The 23,159-nt window shown below is 40.1% G+C and overlaps 1 protein-coding gene across 1 annotated transcript; it reads right to left on the bottom strand.

Annotated features, from left to right (window-relative positions):
• Positions 1–18,959: 18,959 nt before the first annotated feature.
• LOC104431257 (G-type lectin S-receptor-like serine/threonine-protein kinase At4g27290) lies at positions 18,960–22,759 on the bottom strand (the record flags this gene model as incomplete). The annotated part of the gene is made up of 7 exons (XM_039299625.1): positions 18,960–19,575; positions 19,646–19,796; positions 19,879–20,116; positions 20,269–20,476; positions 20,709–20,863; positions 21,457–21,591; positions 21,736–22,759. Coding segments are annotated over 7 exons (2,202 nt in total), but the record flags the coding sequence as incomplete, so codon positions are not given.
• Between the last annotated feature and the right edge of the window lie 400 nt (positions 22,760–23,159).

The following is a 23,159-nucleotide window of genomic DNA, read 5'->3' on the forward strand; positions in this document are numbered from 1 at the left end:
AAAAAAAACAAAAGTTAAATGCAAAGGAAAAAAGCATTGACAAAAAAAATAGGTAAAATGACAAATTGTTTAATTGTTATGTGTATTTAAAGAGTTAACTAATGTAAAAATTATTGATCGATAAAATTATTTTGTAAAATTATAAAAAGAAATGATGTCATCTATTCATAAAAAGATGATTAACCGAAATTTAAGATGATATTTGAATTTTTATTATTGATCAATCCCTTTTTAGCATTAATTCACCATTTAATAATACAAAATGAGTAAATAATTTTTGTAATTTGACCTTTTTGTCATTGACTTAATTTTGTCTTTTTCCCTTAAAATATATCTTTACTAGTTTGCTGATATATAAGCACACTTCCATAAGGAACAGCCGGTGAATCACACAAAGAAACCTAGAAACAGCCAATGAGTCTTCCAAATAGCAACAATTATGTTAGCTCAACCGACGAGTGTTCAATCATGAAATGGACCGATCAAAAGAACAGCTCGACAAAGGATGTCAGTTCCGTTTAAGGATTGAATTGTAACGCTTCGTACTCACTTGGTACTAAGGAAAAGACAAGGGATTGGTCTATCCTAGCTTAATGGTGCCCCCTCCCGGATGCGATCGGTTTCTCCTCTATCGCCGTTGATTTCGCTATAGCACTTTCTACTCTAGCTAATCGTCCACCATCCCACCTTTCATTCCGAACATGAATATGACCGTAAGTGACATCACCATGCAGAGTAAATAAGGGATCGCTGAAAGGAATAACGATAGAACTTCAAAAGATATAATCATCTGCCCAGAACAGGACTCAAATTGTTAACATCTATTGGGCAAAAACGATGACATTGGATTGTGGTGGACTTGAGTTTGAATCTCAATTTTGTACTCACGACAGTTTTCAACACTTTTGTTGTTGGAAATGATTTGGTTAGCTTGATTCTACATGGACGGGCAACAAGAAAAGAGTAAGGAAATCATCTAGTACTCCATTTCCACGCTGATTAAACTTGCGTTGTTGTGTCCGAATAAGGATAGCAAGGCGAGCCCCTCGTTGGGAGGATCTGTCTTTTTGCTCCTCAGTATATGGGGTATTAGCAGTGTTTGACAATACCTTGTGGCAAGTATCAACGGTTTGAGTCTGCTTATCTCTTACTCGTGAACTTAAGCAATACAAAACTATATGATGGCACGAAATTATTTTACGATTCGGCAATTTGATCTATAATCATAATTTTTAAGGACACAAAAAATATATAACAGTACTACTTTTTGGGTGTTGACCCTACTAAAATTTTATTACGTGATTTTGGACATTTTTCATCCCAAAAGTTAGCTCAAAGGGTGAGATTTTCACCTTCAAAGTTAACTCAAAGTGTGAGGTATTCCATCACACACTTATAAAAAGATCATTCCACAAGAGAAAGCTAGCTCAAAGGGTAAAATTTTCCTTCATACCTATAAACTCATCACTAACCCATTCCATAAAGACGTGGGATAAACCCAACAATTCTTTACACTAGCGTCGGGTGGTTTTTGGTATCTCTCATCCCAAAGGCTAGTTTAAGAGTGAGACTTTCTCTCACACTTATAAAACAATCACTAATTTCTTCTACAACTGATGTTGGAAGAACTCCAACAACTTTGATCACAAATTCGCTCATAATAGATCCTAACAGGCCCAAGATACATCGATAAAACAGCATATCTTTGGATTGCTCGTTAATAAAGTGATTATATGGTGATTCAATTGATTAACGTGTAGAAACGGCGACTCGAATTCTTGTGCAGTTAGTTTCCTGACACGTAGATGCAATTTGGGTCGCATATGCTTGAGTTAATCTTACTACATATGGTTCATTAGTATACCAATGTCGTGGCTAAAGCTCGATTAGCGTGTCGGAATTGAGATCACGTGTTTTTTTTTTCGGTAAGGTAGAATTGAGATCACGTGTTGCCCACCAAAACGATGATTATTAACCCACGTCAATCATAGATCTAGTGATGACTAAAATCCCAAGACACGAGAAAAAACTTTAAATAATCGAAGATTGAATTAGCCTTGCCTAACATTACTTTGTGCAAAAACAATTTCATCTATTTTCCTTATCTTATCATTGGTTACCGCCCAAAATGATCTTTCGAGCTCTTATCCTTATTTAAAGTGTTTTGGCTCTCTGTAAATGGTTATTTCCATTAATGGTCCGAAGAGCACTTGACAGGAACATGCCACGTAACTTAATGAACAAATTTAGCACACGTGGTCGCGCGCTGTGCAAGAATTTACGGAGACCTTTCATCATCATAACCACAGGAGAAAGTAGTAAGCCCTCCTCTCCTCTATGATTGCAATTATAGGTGGTCTTAATTCTCGCGTGCAAGATACGATGACGGGGGCCATCAACGTGAGACGTGTGGAACTGGAACTCATTGGTCATTAGTACGATGTGTGCATTACAAGAGGTCAAGTTCTTGTCCTTCATTAGTGCGACCACTTCCCTCATAGCAAACACCGCTGTGGACCTCCACGTGTGCTCTCTTCTCGTCGAAGTCCTTTGCTTTTTTTGTTTTTCTCCTTGAAATGTCAACCTTTCCTGGCCTGAAAGCGTCGTGGCGGGGAGTTGTCAGTGAACAAGTAAACGCATCTCTCAATCGTCGCATCGACACTTGATTTGGACTTTCATCGGTTGATACAATTCTTAAAATTAGTTGGATGGGATGAGTTGTGCATGGAGCGTTCTCACCCGAGAGTTTTTAGTTGATTTTGCGTGGTCCATGTGGCTCAAGTTCAAACTAGGTTATTGTGTCGTTAATGCCGAAGCTACATGATCCGCACAAGGGTTTTGAGAGAGTTCTTCAGGAGATTAAAGTGACGATTTCTTGAGAACTCTCGTAAAGGATTTGCTTGTGAGTTATTTGTTGAGAAATAATTTTCACATATTGCAATAAAAAAATATTCATGTATTGACACTAATAATAAAAAAATACGCAACTCTGTTTGTTAGAACTGAAATATTAAATTTGAGAAAATGATAACAATAATATAATAATAATAATCAAGCCAATGTTTGTATACTTTTTGCCTATAAGTTGCTGAATCACAACTCAAAATACAAAACTGTATGATTGTGATAAAAGTTATACGAAATGAAACGGTAGATGAGGTATGGCTAATCAAATCTCTTTAAGGTGATTAGTTCCTATTAATAGTATTAAGTAGCTTCACGACTATACCTCCCAAGACACAACACCTCGAACCCATTTATATTAACACTATACAAACGGGACTTTGTCGAATACTTCTAGAAATTGGCACACTTGAAAGAGTATTTTTTTTTTTTAAATTCTAATATTTGAATGATTTTATTTGCCAGGAATTAAGGAAGAGTCATTTTCATAAGCTGATGATTATCAGAACTGTTGTAAAGAGACACCTAGAAATTCATCATTAACACGCCCCTTAATGTGAGGAATATTTGCTGGATGAAGATGAAGGAATTCATCCCTTAACACGTCCATCCATTAATTCGTCCATAATTGCGTTGCAAAATTGCTGTATGGAGGTTGAAGAAATGTGTTCATTAACGCATCAATTAATTCATCCATAAAACTATTCCACGACTCATGCACGAGGGTTGCTGAAGGAACGCGCCCATTAAATTGTCCATTAACGCTTTTGACTTGAAGAATTCCAAGTGTGCATACGGAGATAAACTGCATCAAGATAGGTAGCTTTCACTTTGAACATTCTTCAATGAAAGCCTATTGGACTTACTTAACTAGTTGATGGAATAAGCATTGAATCACCATTTGATGTAAACCTAGACAAGAGATCTCACGCCGAATCAAGATTGGTTCTCAGTTTGTTCATTCTTTTAGCCTTGAACTTATCAGGATTCATGTGTGCTTTAGAAAATCTAGCCTTTAAAGATTTTCATAGAGTTGGCTAGCTTCACACATATAGGTGCATTCCTATCAAAGGTATCCTACCTTACCTTTTTAGGATTTTGAAATGCAGGCTGTAGGGATCATTAAACACACAACGTATCCCTAAAATGTTGTAGGAGTCACTATTACATCATAGGAGTGGGGGACAGTGTTCACACTAGAGTATTGAAAATTTATATTATCCCATTGAACCTAGTCCATGGGATCTCGATTCATTAGAATTTGAAATCCATGGGATCTCAACACATATCTACTAGTTGATTTTGATTCATTAGAATTTTAAATCTAGTGAGCATCACAATAGCCTTCCAAAAGAGCAGGATATTTGTCATATTGCAGAACATAATTTTTGGTTCTTTTTAGATAATCTAATACTCTCAATAGAGCATCCCAATGCTCGTGACTAGGATTACCGATATATCTACTTAGTTTTTCCCACTGAGTATGCAATATCTAGTCTAGTGTAGTTCATAATATACATGATGCTACCGATTACTTGAGAGTACTCTAGCTGTTTGATATTGTCTCTAGTATTCTTTCGCAAAGTTAGGTGTAGAAGATACGGATTATTCACATTTTTGCCGAACCTTTTAAACCTCTCAATTACCTTTTCAATGTAATGAAATTGTATTAAACTTAGATCATCATAATTTCTTAGAATTTTGATGCCAAGTACAACATTTGCAACACCTAAGTTTTTCATCTCAAAATTCTTCCTGAAAAGATTTTTGCTGTTTTTGATGACCTCAAATCTCCAAGAATCAGCAAGTCATCAACATATAAACAAAATGAGTGCACATCCAAATGACCTGGATTTAGTGTACACACATTTGTCACATTTATTAATTTTATACCCATGTTGGATCATCACATGGTCAAACTTCTCATGCCATTGTTTAGGAGCCTCTTTAAGTCCATATAATGATTTAACAAGTCTGCACACTTCGTATTCTTATCCTTTGACCTTGGATCTTTCAAGTTGTTCCATATAAATCTCCTCGTCAAGGTCACCATTCAAGAATGCAATTTTCACATCTTTTGATGTACTTGCAAATTGTATAGTGAAGTTATCGCAATCAACATCCTAACAGATGTTATTCTTGTTACTGGCGAATAAGTATCAAAGTAGTTTAAATCCTCTTTTTTTAAACCTTTTGGCAACAAGTTGTACTTTATACTTATTTATGAAACCATAAGCTCTATGCTTCTTTTTGAATATTTATTTAATTAAATTGGTTTATTTTCTTATGGAAGATCGACCAATTCCCAAGTGTGATTACTTAGGATATAATCAATTTTGTTGTCAACAGCTTCTTTTTAGTAAGGAGCATCTAGAGTTGACATTGCCTCTTGAAAATTTTGAGGTTCACCTTCTAACATGTATGTCAGAAAGTTAGGTCCGAAAGATTTTTCAATCCATGACCTCTTACTCCTATGAAGTTCCGCTTCTTTGGCCTCCACTTCATGATTTTCAGATTTTGATTTTCTAAATCTCTTTCGAGATGATTCACCTTGATTTATTTTTGCAGGATATATATCTTCAAGGAATTTGGCATCCCTTGATTCCATGATAGTATTGATATGGATTTCTGTATTATCAGATCTAATAACCAAAGATCTGTATGCGTTGTTATTTTGAGCATAACCAATGAAAATGCAATCTACCATTTTAGGTCCCGACCGAGTTTGTTTAGGAGAAGGAATTGCTACATTAGCTAAGCACTCCCACACCTTCAAAAAATTGTAGGATGTCAATCTTTCATTCCATAACTCATATGGGGTTTTGCAGATCTTTTTATGGGGTATTTTATTGAGAATATAGTTCACGGTTAGAACTGTCTCCCCCATAGGTTTTGAGATAAACCTGAACTTATGAGCATGGCATTAGCCATTTCCTTTAAATTTTTTTTTTTTTCCATTTAGCAATTCCATTTTGTTATGGAGTATAAGGTGCAGTTGTTTGAAGAATTATATCCAAACTAGCACATAACTCCTTTAAATTGGTAGAATTGTATTCTCCTCCTCTGTCAGACCTAAGCACTTTGATTTGTTTATCAACTTGATGATCGATGTCATTTTTATACTTGATAAACATGCTCATAGCCTCATCTTTGCTATTTAACAAATAAACATAGCGAAATCCAGTACAATCATCCATAAAGGTGATGAAGTACTTCTTTCCTCCTTTATTTTCTAGAAACTTTAGATCACATAAATCACTATGGATTAGTTGTAATGGTTTACTTGTTCTTTGGACCGATTTGAAAGGTTTCTTAGCAAACTTAGCCTCAACATAAGTCTTACACTTGTAATAGGCATCCAAGTCAAACCTTGGAATTAGTCTTAAGTTTGCTATCATTTTTATTGTACCGTAGTTTACGTGTCCTAATCTACCGTGCCATAGAAAAAGAGACACAACAGTTTTTACTGAAGACTTCTCTTTATTAATAGTCTTTAGGTACACGAATTTCGAATTTATATCAATGACAGCTACGTTGGCTTTGAATAGATCATTATATAAGTACCCTTTCTCCACATACATCCCCTCTTTAGCAAGTACAAATTTGTCATATTCAAAAATAATTTTGAAACCCTTCTTGACAAGTATAGGGCCGGAAATGAGATTCATCTAGATTTTCAGTAAATGCAGCACATTCAACAGGGCAATTTCTTTGCTAGAGGTGAACTTCAAAGTTACTTTTCCTTTTCCAACAATCTTTGCCAATGTAGAGTTAGCTATGTAAAACTTCTCTTCTTCTTCTTTAGCCTTCTCGTAAAAGGAAAACATGTTTTTATCCACACAAATGTGACTTGTGACACCCGTGTCCTTCCACCAATCATTATTATTCGACACTAGTAATACCTCAGACACCACCATAGTAGTTAGTTTCTCATTATCTTCATGTAGTTTCAAATTCAGCTACTTGGCTGCACCACCGCCTTACCTTTATTTGGGTGCTTCTTGCAATCCTTAGTACGATGGCCAGATTTATTGCAAATAAAACACATTCCTTGGAATTTTGTGGACCGTTCCTCTGCTTGTCTCTTTTTAAAAAAAGATATCTTTCTCTTCCTATTTTGCTTGGAAATTGAGGACTGCACAATAATGTTGGCCTTTGGTTCAATAGAAGGGTTTGCATTCCTTCCGTTGTCCGCTTCAATTCTGAGATGTGGAATGAGATCTTGAAGGCTCATTTCTTTCCATTTGTACTTCAACTAATTTTTGAAGTTTGACCAGCTTGAATGTAGCTTCTCAATCATAATTGCCACTTGGAATGACTCACTAAGTAACATTCCTCAGCAAAGATGTCATTTAAAATTGTTTGCAATTCTTGAACCTGATTCATAACATATTTAGAATCCACCATTTTGAAATCTGGAAATTTGGCAACCATGAATTTCTTGGTGCCTACATCCTTAGTTTTACATGCACTCCCATAATTGTTTAGCAGTTCCAATGTTACAATAAACATTATAAAAGGAATTTACCAAACAATTAGGGATATAATTTCAGCATAGAAAGTCCTTGTGCTTCCAAGCCTCCAATGCCCAAGGGTAGTGACATCTTGCTCATTTGGACTAATTATCAGGCACATGTCCGATAAATACTTGATCAGATTTAGCGTGGTCAAATAGAAGAACATCTTTTGCTACCACTATTTAAAGCCCACATTGGTGAATTTTTGTAGTTTCTCATTTGGTGTTATTGAATGCGGTAACATCAAACCAAACAAAGCTTGTTGAATCATCCCTCCAAAAATTAGACCATATGCCATTTGACATGTACTGTTTTGAAAAACAGTCCCGGGTATGTCAGTTAGGCGACTTGTACCCGTACCTCCACAAATAGTCTCGGCCTGAAGGCCCACAACATTTACTACCACAACACCAGGCCCTGAGGTATGAACCTCTCCACCATCAGTGGTCGAAACGATCATATGAATGTCTCCACAAATGTTCCGGACATCATTTGGTACTTGATTGTTATCTGCCATCTCTATTTTCTGATAAACACAACAAACAGTAAAAAAATATGCGACTAATCGCCTTAAGATTGTTGAGAAATAATTCACATATTGTAAGAAAAAAATATTCGCGTAGTGAAAATAGAAAAAAATACATAACTCTATCTGTTGGAATTGAAAAATTAAATATGAGAAAATGATAACAATAATATAGCAATGATCGAGCCAATGTTGTAGAGTGGAACCATGCAGTACCAGAAATAAGATAGATCTTCCAAAGAACAAGGCTTTTTTCGAATAAGCTAGCTCATTTGGGTCAAGTTATAAATGCCCTAGCCAAACCTATTGATGGTTGAGGTGACATTTATGCTTTTGAATCTTGATTAATTGAATCTCTTGCTCCAGGTAATTGAGATGTTCCGTATATGAACCTCTTCAAATTGGACTTATTGCTATTGATTCGATGATCCCTGTAGGACGTGGTCAACAAGAATTAATTATTGGGGACAGACAGACCGGTAAAACAGCAGTAGCCACAGATATTATTCTCAATCAACAAGGTCAAAATGTAATATGTGTTTATGTAGCTGTTCGTAAAAAAAACATTTTTTGTCGTATAATCTTTACATATAAAGATGTTGAATCACAACCCAAAGTACAAAACTGTTTGATTGTAATAAAATTTATAGGAAATTAGACAGTAGGTGAGGTGCGGTTAACCAAATCTCCTTAAAGCGATTAGTTTCCGCCAACGATACTAAGCAGCTTCACATCCCTTAATACGAGGAAAATAATCTTGGTGTGATTATAATATTCATTGGGTTACTTGTTTCTTGTAGAATCTTTTGCTACAATCCCTGCATCCTATGTAGGTCACACGACCATACCATATGCCGTTTTCGGATTTGTTTACTTTCATGAATCTGCTACAACCTTAATATCCTTTTATGTGAATAGAAAAGGAGATGATATATGAGCATAAATGAAAGTACAAAAACTCTATATACTATCCATCCAAATCAATCTCCAAAATTTTCATTATATAGATGGATTGCTTTTGAGAGGGGGGAGGGGGGGCATTAATCCCTCCTAGTCATTTCATTTCCTTTCTCTTGATCCATCTGGACAAGTGATTACTTTTTCCCTCCCTAATCACCCCTACATACACTTGGTAAATCTCCAGTACTTTCCAAATTCAATTTGAATATCATTTGACTTACTCGAGTCTTTATAATATGTCAAATTTTCAGCCATTCATCTTCTTCTTTGACCCACTAATGTTTCCTCTCACTTTCATCACAGGCAATGCGTTTACCTTTTTCTTTAATATCAATTAATAATGAATTATACATAAGCAAACCAAGTGAGAAACCCGGACAAGGAGATCGTCTGGGCTACCCTTCTTCATTGTCGTGGCACAGTAATCTGTTTACAAATTGCATTGGCTCGTTGTCTAAGTCAGCCAATACAACCAATGGAAGAGCAAATCTTTCATTAATTTTTATCAAGAGAGCTAAACCAAACATAGAGAAAAAGGAACTTATCAATCGCATTTTTCGTATGAAGAGACCTATTAACCTTGCCAGAACGCAAACCTACGAATGCCTCAAAACCCTCAAGCCCTAATTTTGGAAAAAAAAAAAAAAAAAAAGGCCCAAGGCAGGTCTGGCTTTATTGGGGTTGGCCCAACCATCAAAACTTTGTCATGTAATGCATGAAAATGCATTTCTGGCCTCACTTTTGAGAGGACTAAGTTGTGGGGATCGGATTGGATGCAATGAGGAACACACGGATAATAATTCAATCTGTTTCTGTGTTAGGGTAAAATGGATGATACATGGAATATATACGCTCCGACATGGCTGAGGAACACTTTAATGGACACGTACGTTTGGACCTCATTCTTATTTTTCCATGTTTCGAATTCAATGATCTGGCTCTTCCGTGTTAGATCGCAGCATGATTAATTTCTAGTGTTGGAACAGCAACAGATTTATTAAATTCCAAGTCATGTCTGCCAAGTCAGGTGATTATTAATGGCTCGCTCTGTCTCCTTTACTAAGTTAGGAGTTGTATATCAGGGAACTAATTCGTGCGTGACTACAAATTTTTAACTGCAATGCCAGAGCACTGGAAAAAAAAAATCAATGGAACTCTAGAGATCTCATGCTGTATACATTAGTGCCATGACTCTGCGTCACGAAAATAACCCATCGGTGGAAATTGGAATGTGGTATGAAAGTTGTCAATGCTGGAGGATTATTGACGTGCGGACCCCTAGAGTGCCTTAACTTTGTCCAAATGGATACTTAAGTGCCATAACTTACGAAAGGTACACTTAAGTGCCAAAATTGGAGTAAAAGGGATCATTTGAGTGATAATCCGGCCAAAATCCGGCAAAAACGTCGACGTTGCATTTTTCTGGCGAATTGAGCCCAAAATGATGCCGTTTTGCACGCCGACGTGGCCAAATAATACAAAAACGGCGTCGTTTTGGGCTGACGTGGTAAAAAAAAAATTTAAATTAAATTTAGTTGAAATATTAAAAAAATAATAATTTTAAAACTAAAATTTTTTAAAATATTAAAAAAATAATAATTAAAAAAAAAAAAAAAGGGAACGGGGGAGGCAGTTGAGGGAACAGCCCTCAGCCGCCGCTGCTTCCGAGGAAGGGTCGACGGCGGCGGGGGGAGGGTCGCAGCCCTCGCCGGATCTGGGTGAGGGCCGCAAGCCCTCGCCGCTGGATCTGGGGGGGCTCGTGGCCCTCGCCCAGATCCGGTGAGGGTCGGCGGCCCTCGCCCGGCCGGGCCAAGGGCCGCCGCCCGCTGGGGGCCACCCAGTGAGAGACGCTCGACTCTTTTGCCTCAGGCATTTTTCGTGGCTCCCTCAGTTGATACTCAGATAGAGGTATGATGAGCGATGAAGGTGTGGATGCGTGCAAAGTGATCAAAAAAGCTGTTGTGCGTTGTATGATGTGAGAGAGAATGAGCAGAGTTAGGAGGGTTTATATACTGGATGCGAAATGTCGCACGATAGCGCGGCAGTAGAGAAGGAGGACAGAAAGAGAGCTGCTTGATGTGGGTACGGGAATGAATAAGGGTGGTGTGAACTGGTGAGCAACACGGTTGTACGCGGACTTTAATAGATCTGCTGGATATTTGTCGTGTTTAGTTTAGTTCCTTTCTACTTGACAGCCGCAATAGAGCCATTCGTTTATCTTAATCAAGAAAGGGAATAGCGTTTAGTGTTCCGGTTAGGAGGTGGAAAAAGACCAAAATACCCCTGCTTTGTTGGCATGCACCGTCATAAGCCTGTGATCCACCGCAGATGCGACACTCCTCTGTTGCCGCTCGAACCGTGCCGCCATTGGCTCTCGACACGATCGTCGCCCTTGCCCTGATAGTTGCCCTCGCCTTATGTCTCCAGCCGCCTCCCTGTCCAGGAGAACAATCGCTGCCTTGAGCGTCGACAATGACTGAAGAGGAAGGTGAAAGGGCAGATTACGAAAATCAGGCAAAGATGGATCACAAAGTGTCCAAATTGTATCGCGGTAATGTATCAATAGGGTGACCTCAAGATATAAATTTATTCCATAACTTGGCTTAATGGTTTTTCTGAAATTTTTCTCGTACGTAACATATTTCGCGTAGAAATTTGAAGTCAACTATTCAAATACTAAAAATTACGTGCAAGCTACTTTATTTCACAGCATCAGCATAAGCCAAAGGACTGAATTAAATCATTCATAGAGTTTATTGGGTGTTCTATAGGATCTTAATGACTAGACCTATATGCCCTTATGCTCCTAGATGAATAAAAGAAACAACTTTAGAGAATTTTCAACTCATGAATTGAAGGTCACATGTTCGAATCTCCCAAATCGTATGCAAAGTGTTAAAAAGGTTTGCAAAGTGTTTCATGACCTCTAAATAGTAAGACATCTATAATAATAATAAGAATAATAATAATCATCATCATCATCATCTTGAGTGTCAAGAGATCGACGAGGGGCAACGACTTCTACCGGTTCCTCTTTTTGGGACCACCATTGGTTGGGAGAATTACCAAAAAAGTCTTAAACCTATTGCAATTGTCCCAATTCAGTCCTAAACTTTTTTTTTTTGTCCAATTTAGTCCTAAACCTTTTATAATTGTGTTAATTCAGTCCATCCGGCCAAAATTGGCCGGCCTATGACGTGGGACGCCGGCGGGGGACAATGGCGGCGAGGTAATTTTTAATATTTTTCAAATTTTTAAATATTTTTAAATATTTTTTTCCTTCTTCTCCTTCCTCGGCCGGACGCCGGCCGAGGTGAGGGCTGGCGAGGCTCACCCCGCCGGCCACCGGTGGAGGCGAGCCTCGCCCGGCCGGCAACAAGGCAATCGTCCCTAGATCTAGCGACGATTGACCTCGCCATGGCGGGCGAGGCCGAGCCTCGCCGAGATCTGGCGACGGTCGCCTCGCCGCCTTTGGCGGCGAGGGCGAGGGTCGACCTTGCCCAGTGGTCAGCAAGGCTGCCGTCGCCATCGCCACCTTCGCCGCCTCCCCCGTCCCCGATCGTCGGCACGATCTCCCCCTCCGAGCTCAAGTGGCCCTCCCGGCCGTGACCGTCGCCAAAACCCTATTCCAACGCCTGCGGACCGACGAGGACGAGATCGAGCTCCTCCGCGGGTTCCTCGACTACACCACGCAGCGCGCGGGGCCTCACCCTCGCCGGTGGCGGGCGAGGCTCGGCCTCGCCAGATCTAGTGAGGCTCGGTCTCGCCCGGCCATGGCGAGGTCGAGCCTCGCCGGATCTAGCGACGGCCGCCTCGCCGGTGGCGGCGGGCGAGCCTCGCCGGTGGTCGGCGAGGTCGGCCTCACCGGCCCTCACCTCTAGTTGGACGCCGGCCAAAAGAAGGAGAAGAAGGCCAAAAAAAAAAAAAGAATTAAAAATATTTAAAAGTTCGAAAAAATAAAAATATATATTAAAAAATATTAAAAAATTACCTTGCTGGCCGGCTGTCACCCACCGGTATCCACGTCAACGCCGGCCTGCCAATTTTGGTCGGATGGACTGAATTGGCACAATTATAAAAGGTTTAGGACTAAATTGGACAAAAAAAAGTTTAGGACTGAATTGGCATAATTGCAATAGGTTTAGGACTTTTTTGGTAATTCTCCCACCATTGGTCCTAGAAGGAAGTTCGATCGACGAGGACAACCTCATGAATTGGGTCCATTGAAAAATCGTTCTAGACTTTGAATAATAAGCCACTTAAACGAAAGTTGAGGACTTTGCTGAAGTAAACGCGAGTTGCTTGTAAAGCATAATTATATTTTATAGGAAAAATTATTTAAGTTGAGGTGTTGGTCGTGGGTTGGATTGTTGCATGGATTCTTCTAAACCGTCTAAGGAGTTTAACTCATTGATAGGATGTTTCCTTTTTCTGACGGACTTAATTTTAAATTCAAAACCAAAGTACCTAGAAATAACCTATCATCACGTACTGAAAACTGTGTTGCCATCCAGCAAAAAGATTAAAACGTGAGAGCATTGACAACCCCAAATCCGGAGACAAATGCACGAAACCCAGCCACTTTATTATGTCTAAGATACATTATGCACAAAAAATGACTTGGTTCCCCGTGAGGGACTAAAAAATCGAACAAATAAAGTACTTTATTAGAGTTAAGTTATAGAGAAGGAAGTAGCTTGACCTTAATCGATGGAGGCATGAAGTATCTACTCTTTATGAAATTTTAGGTTTCAAAATCTGAAGGTGATATAGCTATAAAGCGATAGAAAGTCCTTTCTTTTTTTTTTTTTTTTTTTTTTTTTGGTAAGAATATATAAAATATAGAGCTTTGAACCAATATTACAAAATCTGGCGCCACAAAATTTACACTCAGCAAGACAATAAGTCAGCGTGAGTGAAAGGGAACCGGAAGCAAGAGAAGCACCGCCACAGCGGGGAACAAAGCAAAGAATAGCCAAAATAAGGCAAAGGAACACAGGAGAAAGGAGAAAGCCACATTGGGTAAAAAAAAAATCCTAAACTAACCAAACCAGCAAAGAAGAACAGAAAGAACAAACAAAGACCACAAAATAGGTCCAACGCCGAAGATGACCAGCAGACGTGTTGCCGTTCAGCACCCGACTCTTTCCAAAAGTAGTCTACAAACCACTCCACGGACGTCTAAGGCTGCTCTTAATAAGGAGAGAAAATGTAATGGTCTAACCCCCAACTATGCTGGAGTCTTCTGTTCCTATGATTATCATCGACGTTTCTGAACGTTAAAGTTTTATCCTTGACCACTTTGATGAGATGATTTTTGACGGTGGTGACCGTGACAGGGTGGTTTCTGAACAAGACGTCATTCATGTATCTCCAGATAATGTGGTAAAGAGCACCAAAAGAAAAGCGGGCAATGGAGTGATAAAAGTTCTTAGCAAAGATAAACTTCATAGCCCATTGAAGGTTCTCCGACCAGGTCCTATTCCGCTGGGAGATTGCATCTGGCTGCCCAAAAGAAAGCCATGCTGGCCGTAATACAACACCCAAAGTAGAGATGGTCGATGGAGTTCGGCGTTAGCTTTCAAAAAGCACAAACTTCATTCCCAATTTTGCCATGCAACATAAGCAAGGTTTGGGTGGGAAGACGATTCTTGATAATGAGCCAGAGATTAAATTGATATCTTGGGGTGATAGCCTTGTTCTAGATGAAAGATGCCCAGCTGACCTTATCCTTCTTTCTTCTAAGAGTATGCCACGCTGAGGCTACAGAGAAAAGACTAGAAGTGCTATCAATCCAAGTAAAATGATCCGGTGCCCTCGAGAGGATAGGGAGAGGCTACTCCCAGGATTCAACCACTGCTCTGAAGGATTGTCCTGCCGGTGAGAAAAGATCAGCCACCGTTGTATGTTGGGATAAACCCGAATTCATCATCATCAGATTCGAGTAAATAAGATGAAGTAGACCTCTCATGTGTCAGTGATCAAACCAAAGGGAAGTTGATTGCCCGTCTCCAATCTTCCAGCGAAAAGAGAGCTGGAATTCGGTTCTTAGGTATAGGATTCTTAGAAAGTCCTTTCTTTAGTCCCTCCAATCATGAACATTATAGCCCAACCAAAAATGAAATGGTATTTACATCTGACATGGCTTCCCATTAGATTGCAAGACGTTTTCTGAATTTCCTGGACAAACCGAGTTTGAAAGACGCAAAATTTCCGGTTTGGCCCAATCTCGTGTGAGTTCATGGGCGCCACCAACACAGATTGCATCCAATCATGTCAGAAAAAAGGCTTCGCGTTGCTAGTTTGCCAGATGTTGATCACCCTTAAGTCGATCGACTTATTCACACGTAAGAAGAAAATGCCTGATTTGTCGAGCTTTCATGCCAACCTATGATTTCTTGGATTTTGTTTGGATGTTTTGCAACCCAGCTTGTCTATAATTCGCGCTCGAGACGTGTTTTTTTTTATCCCTAGGTTCTTTTTTGCCATCAAAGATGTGCATTTTATTTGCACCATCTATGTATGCCAGAAATGCCCTTATTGGCATTCCATGAGTAAAATCCTAAATAGGTCAAGTAACTATGGAGGAGTCCGCTTCTCAAATGTCTTAAGATGGTAGACTAATTGAGGTGCGGGAAAGTTAACCCTAACATCACTTGATCACTTAAATAAAAAAAAGAACAAAAATCCTCTTACTTGTACAATGATTGGAGCAAAAAATAGAAGCAAACCTTCTTTAATCATATAGTGCGACATTGAAGTCATACCAAGGAGGGGAAAAGAAGAAAAGACTCATCATGATTGACAATAATGCACTCAGCTATCCCAGATATAGCACGCTAACTAGTCAATGATTGAAGGAACTTTATACCAAGTTTAAGAGATACAAAACATGCAATTTTGGGGTTAATATTCTTTTAGACCAGAATTTTTTACTATTCCGCCGTACTCTTTGAACTTTCATTGTATTATAACTATCCAAATCCGTCCAAATTTCTTTTGTATGCACACTACACATGACTTGTCAAACGTAAAAATCAGGATTTGTAATGATAAGAAATTCAAAATAAGGAGCACAAATCTCTTGAACTTTGGAAGTGATATACTCTAGATTCCGAACTTTGACATGACATACCCTCTCTACCTTTGCATAGGAATATTCGGCAAAAGTATAGCTCAAGTGCCAAAATTTGGTACAGAGAGATACTTAAGTGCCAAAATTTTCGAAAGGAACACTTGAATGCCAAAATCGAAGCAAAATGAATCATTTAAGTGCCAATCCGGCCAAAATTCGGCCAAATTGTTGACGTGGCAATTTTCTGACGAGATGAGTGTAAACGACGTTGTTTTGCACGCTAACGTGGCTGAAAAATGCAAAAAAGACGTCATTTTGTCTCTATGTGGTAAAAATTAATATAAAAATTAATCAAATTAAATTTAAAACTAAATTTATTCAAAAATTTTAAAACTAAAAATTAAAAAAACTTAATAAAAAAAGGGGGGCGAAGGGAGGCGGTTGCCGCCGTCGGGAAGGGTTGGTGACGGAGGGGGAGGGTTGGCTGGGGTCGGCGCCTCGGCCGATCGGCGGCGAGAGCCGTGACCCTTGCCGGATCGCCGGCCCCGGCCGACTTGTAGTGAGGGTCGCCGACCCTTGCCGCCCGGATCTGCGAAGGCTCGTAGGTCCTGCTGCCGGTCGGCCAAGGGCCGCGACCTCGGCCAACCCTCCCCACTCTGTTGCCGCCCTTCCCAGCGGTGACAGGGAGCGATGGCGGCGAGGGCTCAACCCTTAGCCTCCCTTCAGCACCCTTTTTTTCAATTAAGTTTTTAAATTTACGTTTTTATTTTTTAAAATATTTTAAATAAATTTAATTTAATTAATTTTTATATTAATTATTTACTACATCAGAGACAAAACGTCATCGTTTTTGCATTTTCTAGCTATATCAACGTGCAAAATGACACCGTTTTGCACTTACCTCATCGGAAAATTGCCACATTAACAATTTGATCGGATTTTGGCCGAATTAGCACTTAAGTGATCAATTTTGCTCCGATTTTGGCACTTAAGGGTGTGCATGGTAACGTTTCTTGACTGGGGAACAGTTTCCTTTTAGAAATAGTTCTTTTTTATTTCTACTCCGGGGAACAATTTTTGAGTAAAATAAGGTGTTTGGCAACTACACAAAATTTCTATTCTTGAAATAGAAAAAGAATATAAATGCGTTTGGTACGAAATGGTTTTTTTTTTTTTTGTATTTATTTGTTTTTAATTCTTACTTATAGATCACCGACCGCCGCCTGTTGCCCACTGCCGTCACTGCACGACCGCTAGCTGCCGACCGTCATCACTGACTGCCACTGCATAGCCCATCGGCAAGGGTGGTTGGTGGCGGCGGTAGTCGGCCGTCGGTGGTAGCGACAGCCGGCGGTCGATGGCGGTGTTGATGATTGGTGGCAGTTGGCTGCCGGCGGCGGTGGTTCCAGGCAGTTGGAGGTGGCGCGGAAGAGAGAGGAACACAAGAAAAATAAAAATGAAAATTGACTTATTTCTAGAAATTGTTCTCATGAACAAGAAGCAACTTTTTTTTTTGTTTCTCGTTTCTGTTCTAAATCTATTCCCGGGAACAAAAAAATAGAGAAATTGTTCCTAGGAACAAAAGTTTTACCAAACCGATTTCTGATCTTTTTTTGTTCAGGGGAACAAAAGAACAAAAATCCTAAGGAACATAAATGTCACCATGCAGAGTCTAAGTGTCCTTTTCGAAACTTTTGACATTTAAGGGTGCATATGACAACGTTTCTTAACTGGAGAAGAGTTTTTTTTTTTTTTTAAGAAATAGTTCTTTTCTATTTCTATTTCGGGGAACAATTTCGAGTAAAAGAACCCGTTTGGTAACTATACAAAATTTTTACTCTTGGAATAGAAAAAGAATAGAAATACGTTTGGTAACGCAATAGTTTCTTTTTTGTATTTATTAGTTTTTTTATTCTTGTTCATGAATTGTCGGCGGTCGGCGACCGGCTGGCGATCGGTGGCTGGCGACCGATCAACGGCGGCGACGGCAGCGGCGGCGGCGACGTGGCACCGGCCGGTAGTCGCGGTAGCTCCGAGCGGTTGAAGGTGGCCACGGCAAGAGAGAAGAATAAAAGAAAAAAAATTGACTTAATTCTAGAAATTGTTCCTGGGAACAGAAGCAATTTTTTTTTGTTTCTCGTTTCTGCTCCAAATATATTCCTGGGCTAACTTTCTATTCCCCCAAATAGAAAAACAACTTGGCATTACCAAATGGGTTTCTATTCTTTTTTTGTTCTGGGGAACAAAAGAACAGAAATTCTAAAAAACAGAAATGTTACCATGTGCAACCTAAGTATCCCTTTGTGCCAAGTTTTGGCACTCCAAGTGTCTGTATCTCGGAATATTCGTTTCTTCAAATTTTTATATGAAGAAAAATGGAGGGAGGAAAATAGAGCCATGAACTTTAGAATTGACATGCATTATATCCCAAAGATTTCAAATGATACAACCTTATTGAACTTTGGCAGTGCACGCCCCCAGCCCAAACTACTGGTGAGTTTGGCAGGTCTTTGAGGTCGCCAGTTTTAGGGCCAAGGTGTCTGAGCTCCCAATTCCAAGTTTAAAATCAGGCATAGTTCAATATTCTAGCCATGCAGACGACCAACTTGGCCGTGCACGCCCCCAGCCCACACTACTGGTGAGTTTGGCAGGTCTTGGAGGTCGCCAGTTTTAGGGCCAAGGTGTCTGAGCTCCCAATTCCAAGTTTAAAATCAGGCATAGTTCAAGATTCTAGCCATGCAGACGACCAACTTGGCCGTGCACGCCCCCAGCCCAAACTACTTCCTATCTTTCCAAGAAACGGGTGACTATTCCCTTATTTCTATTTAGAGTGAACTAGGACCCTGTTTAGTTCAAAGATCACCGTGACCCAAATTTCGGTATGAAATCGACATAGACGAGGTTATGTGCCGAGTGCATGCCATCATTCTTGAAGGAAAGTGATTTTCATGGTGATAGGTAACTCAATCCGATAGAAACCTGCTCTCTGAAGTAGAGATTAAGTGCTGAACTTATGGAAGATATAGAGTTGACGAGATTTTCTTTTCTGGGCCAACGATGCGGAGTTTTCGGGGGAAGATGCCCTTGAACGGGAACTCTTGGCTTTCGAATACAAATTTGTAAAAGAGGATGTCGGAATCTGTAGAAAAGACATTCCATGTACATTCAAGCTGCAGCCAAATGAGAGATGCGGTATTTTCGGAAGTATAGCTAGAGGACATTGAAGAACTTTTACTTCGATTTTCCACATGGAGTGTAAGGTTCACAGAAAGAGAAACAATGCAAGTCGTGGCCATGACTCTTTATCGAGCAGATAACACTGTCATGGTCATTTCGTTTGGTTGACTTTGTGAAGTGTTTTCTTGGAGTAGATTCCTTTCATTGAAAAAGCCTGGCTCTTTTGGAAGAGGCAATTCGATGTCGCTTCCCAGCATCATAACCACAGTGGACATACTTGGCCTATCATCAGGGCATCGCTGCACGCACAATAGGCCAATATGAATAGAGCGCAATGCTTCAGAAGTACTGCATGAGTTCTCAACCAACTTGTCAAGCAACTGCGTGGACCTGCCTTCTGTGAATAGTCTCCAAGCCTGACCACATTGAAACCAACCATTAGGAGCAATTCTTGCGGCGTGAAGGTGAATGGTATTATGAACTTACGTGTCCTAGAAGATTATGATGGTGGTCTGGATGACGAAACCCTCTGTTTCTCTTCCCGCTTATGATCTCGAGCACCAATACACCATAGCTAAAGACATCAGATTTTGTTGAGAAAACTCCATCAAGAGCATACTCTGGAGACATGTAACCACTACAGAAATTGATGTATTGAAACCATCAGTTTGAAAGCGAATTGAGCACAGAGGATCACTTTCTGCATTAAAAGTACTTACTATGTTCCAACCACTCTGTTAGTGTTTGCCCGTGTCTCATTCCCTGTGAAGCTTTTAGCCAAGCCAAAATCAGAGATCTTAGGGTTCATCTCATTATCTAACAATACATTGCTAGCTTTCACATCTCTGTGAATGATCCTGAGTCTGGAATCTTGATGAAGGTAAAGAAGCCCCCTAGCAATTCCATTGATGATGTTGAAACGAGTTGACCAGTCCAGTCGCTTCCTCTGCGTTGGATCTGTCAAAAGTTCATTTCACATTAGTAAACTCTGCACGGTTTTTTAACTTACAAGGAGTAAGGCATCAATTTAGTCATTTGCTACTTTAGTGACAGTATTTTGGAGCTTTGACAAAATTCATGCTTCTAAGGAATTGAGAAAGTAACCAAACCAAAGAGAAATAAGTCCAAGCTCCCGTTGGGCATGAATTCATAGATCAAAAGATTTTCTTCCTCAATGCAACATCCTAGAAGCTTCACTAGGTTCCGGTGCTGCAGCTTGGAAACATATAGAACTTCATTTTTAAACTCATGCAGCCCTTGTGTTGAGTTTCTTGACAGCATCTTCACCGCAATTTCTTGACCACTCCTCAACACACCCTGCATATGGTCAAACTTGTTTAGCGAAAAATAATTCCTTGCCTAATCTTTTCTCCGTACAATTCCACTCACAGTAACTAAACATTTTGGGATCAAGTTATTCAGCCTCTCATCAACATATTCAGGAATATTTTCTTAAACAAATTTTGCAAATGCAACAGCGAGGCAGTACTTTACAATCCTCAAATAGCAACAATGTCCTTCTCAAGAATAGCATGCACAATTTTAGTACCTTATAGACAGGTCCAAAACCGCCTTCTCCAATCTTATTGCCGGTCGAAAAGTAATTGGTAGCAATAGCTACTGTAGACAAGCCAAATAGTGGCAACTCAAGATCTTCCTTGTGGTTTTCACAGTTGTCTCCTGATTCAAAACTGTCCCTTTTAGCTGGAGCACAAATTATAGGAAATCGATTAGCAAATATCTCTTGAGTGGCTTCTGCATTAATTCAGATTTCCTTCAATCATGATGCTACAAAGGCATGCTAATTGCTAAATATGAAAGCATTGGATTGCGAACATAGTAGGATAATATGATCGCGATTGCTAGTGGTTTGTCATTGTTTCGCACATCTGACACTGACACACAAATGCCTTGAACAATTTGGTTGAGACTGACTGACTTTGTCAGTTCATCATGGAATCTTTTAGTGACCTCTCACTGGTGACGTGGAATAGTAAGATAAAATAAATAGAAAATCTTATAACTGTTGGGCTTGGTGAGGATGAATGCTGAATGGGACATGAATGCAGAATCCCCTCTAATGATAGTCTAATTGAAAAAAAAACCTTCACTTCTACAGGGGGGAACTAATGTCATGAACACGGGACAAGAAATTCTTGTGCTCAGTAATAGAATAAGTAATGGGAGGTCTTGTAAAATACCTACTTGTATGTGACGAAATGACTAATGTAAAAACTGGGAATGATGAGAACCAGAATACAAAATTTGACAGCACTGTGTCATAAAGTACGGTTTACCTTCGGGAAGTTTCATTTTCTTCTTCTTGCATTGTAGAACACAGATGGTGAAAACCAGAATGAGGAAAACAGACCCGAAAGAGACTCCCAAGCCCATGACCAGCTTATGCTTCTTTTGGTGTGACGGTAGTAAAGCTAAGAGAAGAAGCAGGAGCACACAGGATCAGGAGTAAGAACTAGGTATCACTCATATTGCACTTCTCTAAGCTCTCCCTCAAAGATGTGTGTCCATTTTTCTCTTCAGTATCTAGCAAATTCATGTCTATAATAAATGAATACCTGATTCTGACGCAGCCATCCGGATGTAGATGTCCTGCCCGTAGTCGCTGTAGTCTCTTATGTCAATCAGCTCGCCAAACCACAGCAAGCAGCCACTTCCTCCATCTCGGATGTCTAAGTTCGAATAAGCCATACAGGAACAATTTTTCGTGCAAACTACTTTGCATTCTTGAAGATTCATGCTCTTGTTAAACCAGGAAGACCGAGTATCCGGCAATTTTAACCCAGAATACTTCACAAATATGTCCTTTTCACAATCCAAAGGATTTCTCCTCACACACCCATTTGACCAATCCAAAATATCCCATTCTTGAGAAAATCGGGGCACAAAGCCTTTCAAGCACCTACACACTGGGGAATTATCGACCCTACAACTACCATAGGCACCACATGTTGCATAGTTGTCACATTGGTCTATTGGCTCGGTAAGGTAAAGCTTCCAAACCTGCGTTCGGTCAATCCAAGTGGATCGCTGTACAATGCCATTGGTCGTCATTATCATCCTGAAAATGACCGAACTGTCGAGGAGCTCGTAGTGGTAGTACATCTCTTCCTCATTTAACACAAATTCATACCTGTAGGTAGGGTTTGGCTTTAAATTAGGTGTGCCACTCCATCGAAGACCATTCCATGATCCTGTCCTGAACTTGATGTCAGAACCCTGCTTCAATAGGAGTTGTGGGTAGCCATTCGGATCAAGTTGAAACGTGAAGTTACCCGGAGAAGGATCATCATTGCTCTTCCATGATGTTATATAACGATTGAAGCCTGATTTTCTATTCCATCCTATCTTCATACCGGCTAGAAATGTATCTGTAGGATAGTCAAAACTCTGCCACAGGAAATGATTGGGATCACTGCCTTCTGCATCTCTCACAACCAGATTTCCTGAATCCAAGAGCTGCGCAACTGGACTACGTGCCGGTATTGGCAAGTTCAACGACCAGATATCACTTCCATTTCCGTCGAGAAGGACGAGACTTCCGCGGGTAGTAACCCTCAAAGTGCCTGATGCGTCCGGAAGGGGGAGAAAATATTGGGTACGTATTATGCTCCAGCGTGTCAAACAAGAAGGCGGTCGCAGCGCGACACGTGTCCTCGTGGGACCCACGTTTTGGAAAGAAAAAGAGGCGCCAATTTGAAAAGTTTCAGTCGTGGTTTTCTTTCTTCATGCCTCTCTCTCTCTACCTTCGCTCTCTCTGTCCGACGAACTCTCCTCTCTCTCCACCCTCCCTCTTTCCGACCGGCGAACCGCCGCACCGGACCGGCGAGAGGACCGCGAGACCTAGCTCCCTCCCTCTGCCCTCCCTCTTTCTGACCGGCGAACCACTGCACGGGACCGGCGAGAGGACCGCGACCTTCCTCTCTCTCTGCCTTCCCTCTTTCAGACCAACGAACCACCGCACGGGACCGGCGAGAGGACC

The sequence above is a fragment of the Eucalyptus grandis genome, chromosome 8, assembly GCF_016545825.1.
Source record: "Eucalyptus grandis isolate ANBG69807.140 chromosome 8, ASM1654582v1, whole genome shotgun sequence".
Lineage (NCBI taxonomy): Eukaryota > Viridiplantae > Streptophyta > Magnoliopsida > Myrtales > Myrtaceae > Eucalyptus > Eucalyptus grandis.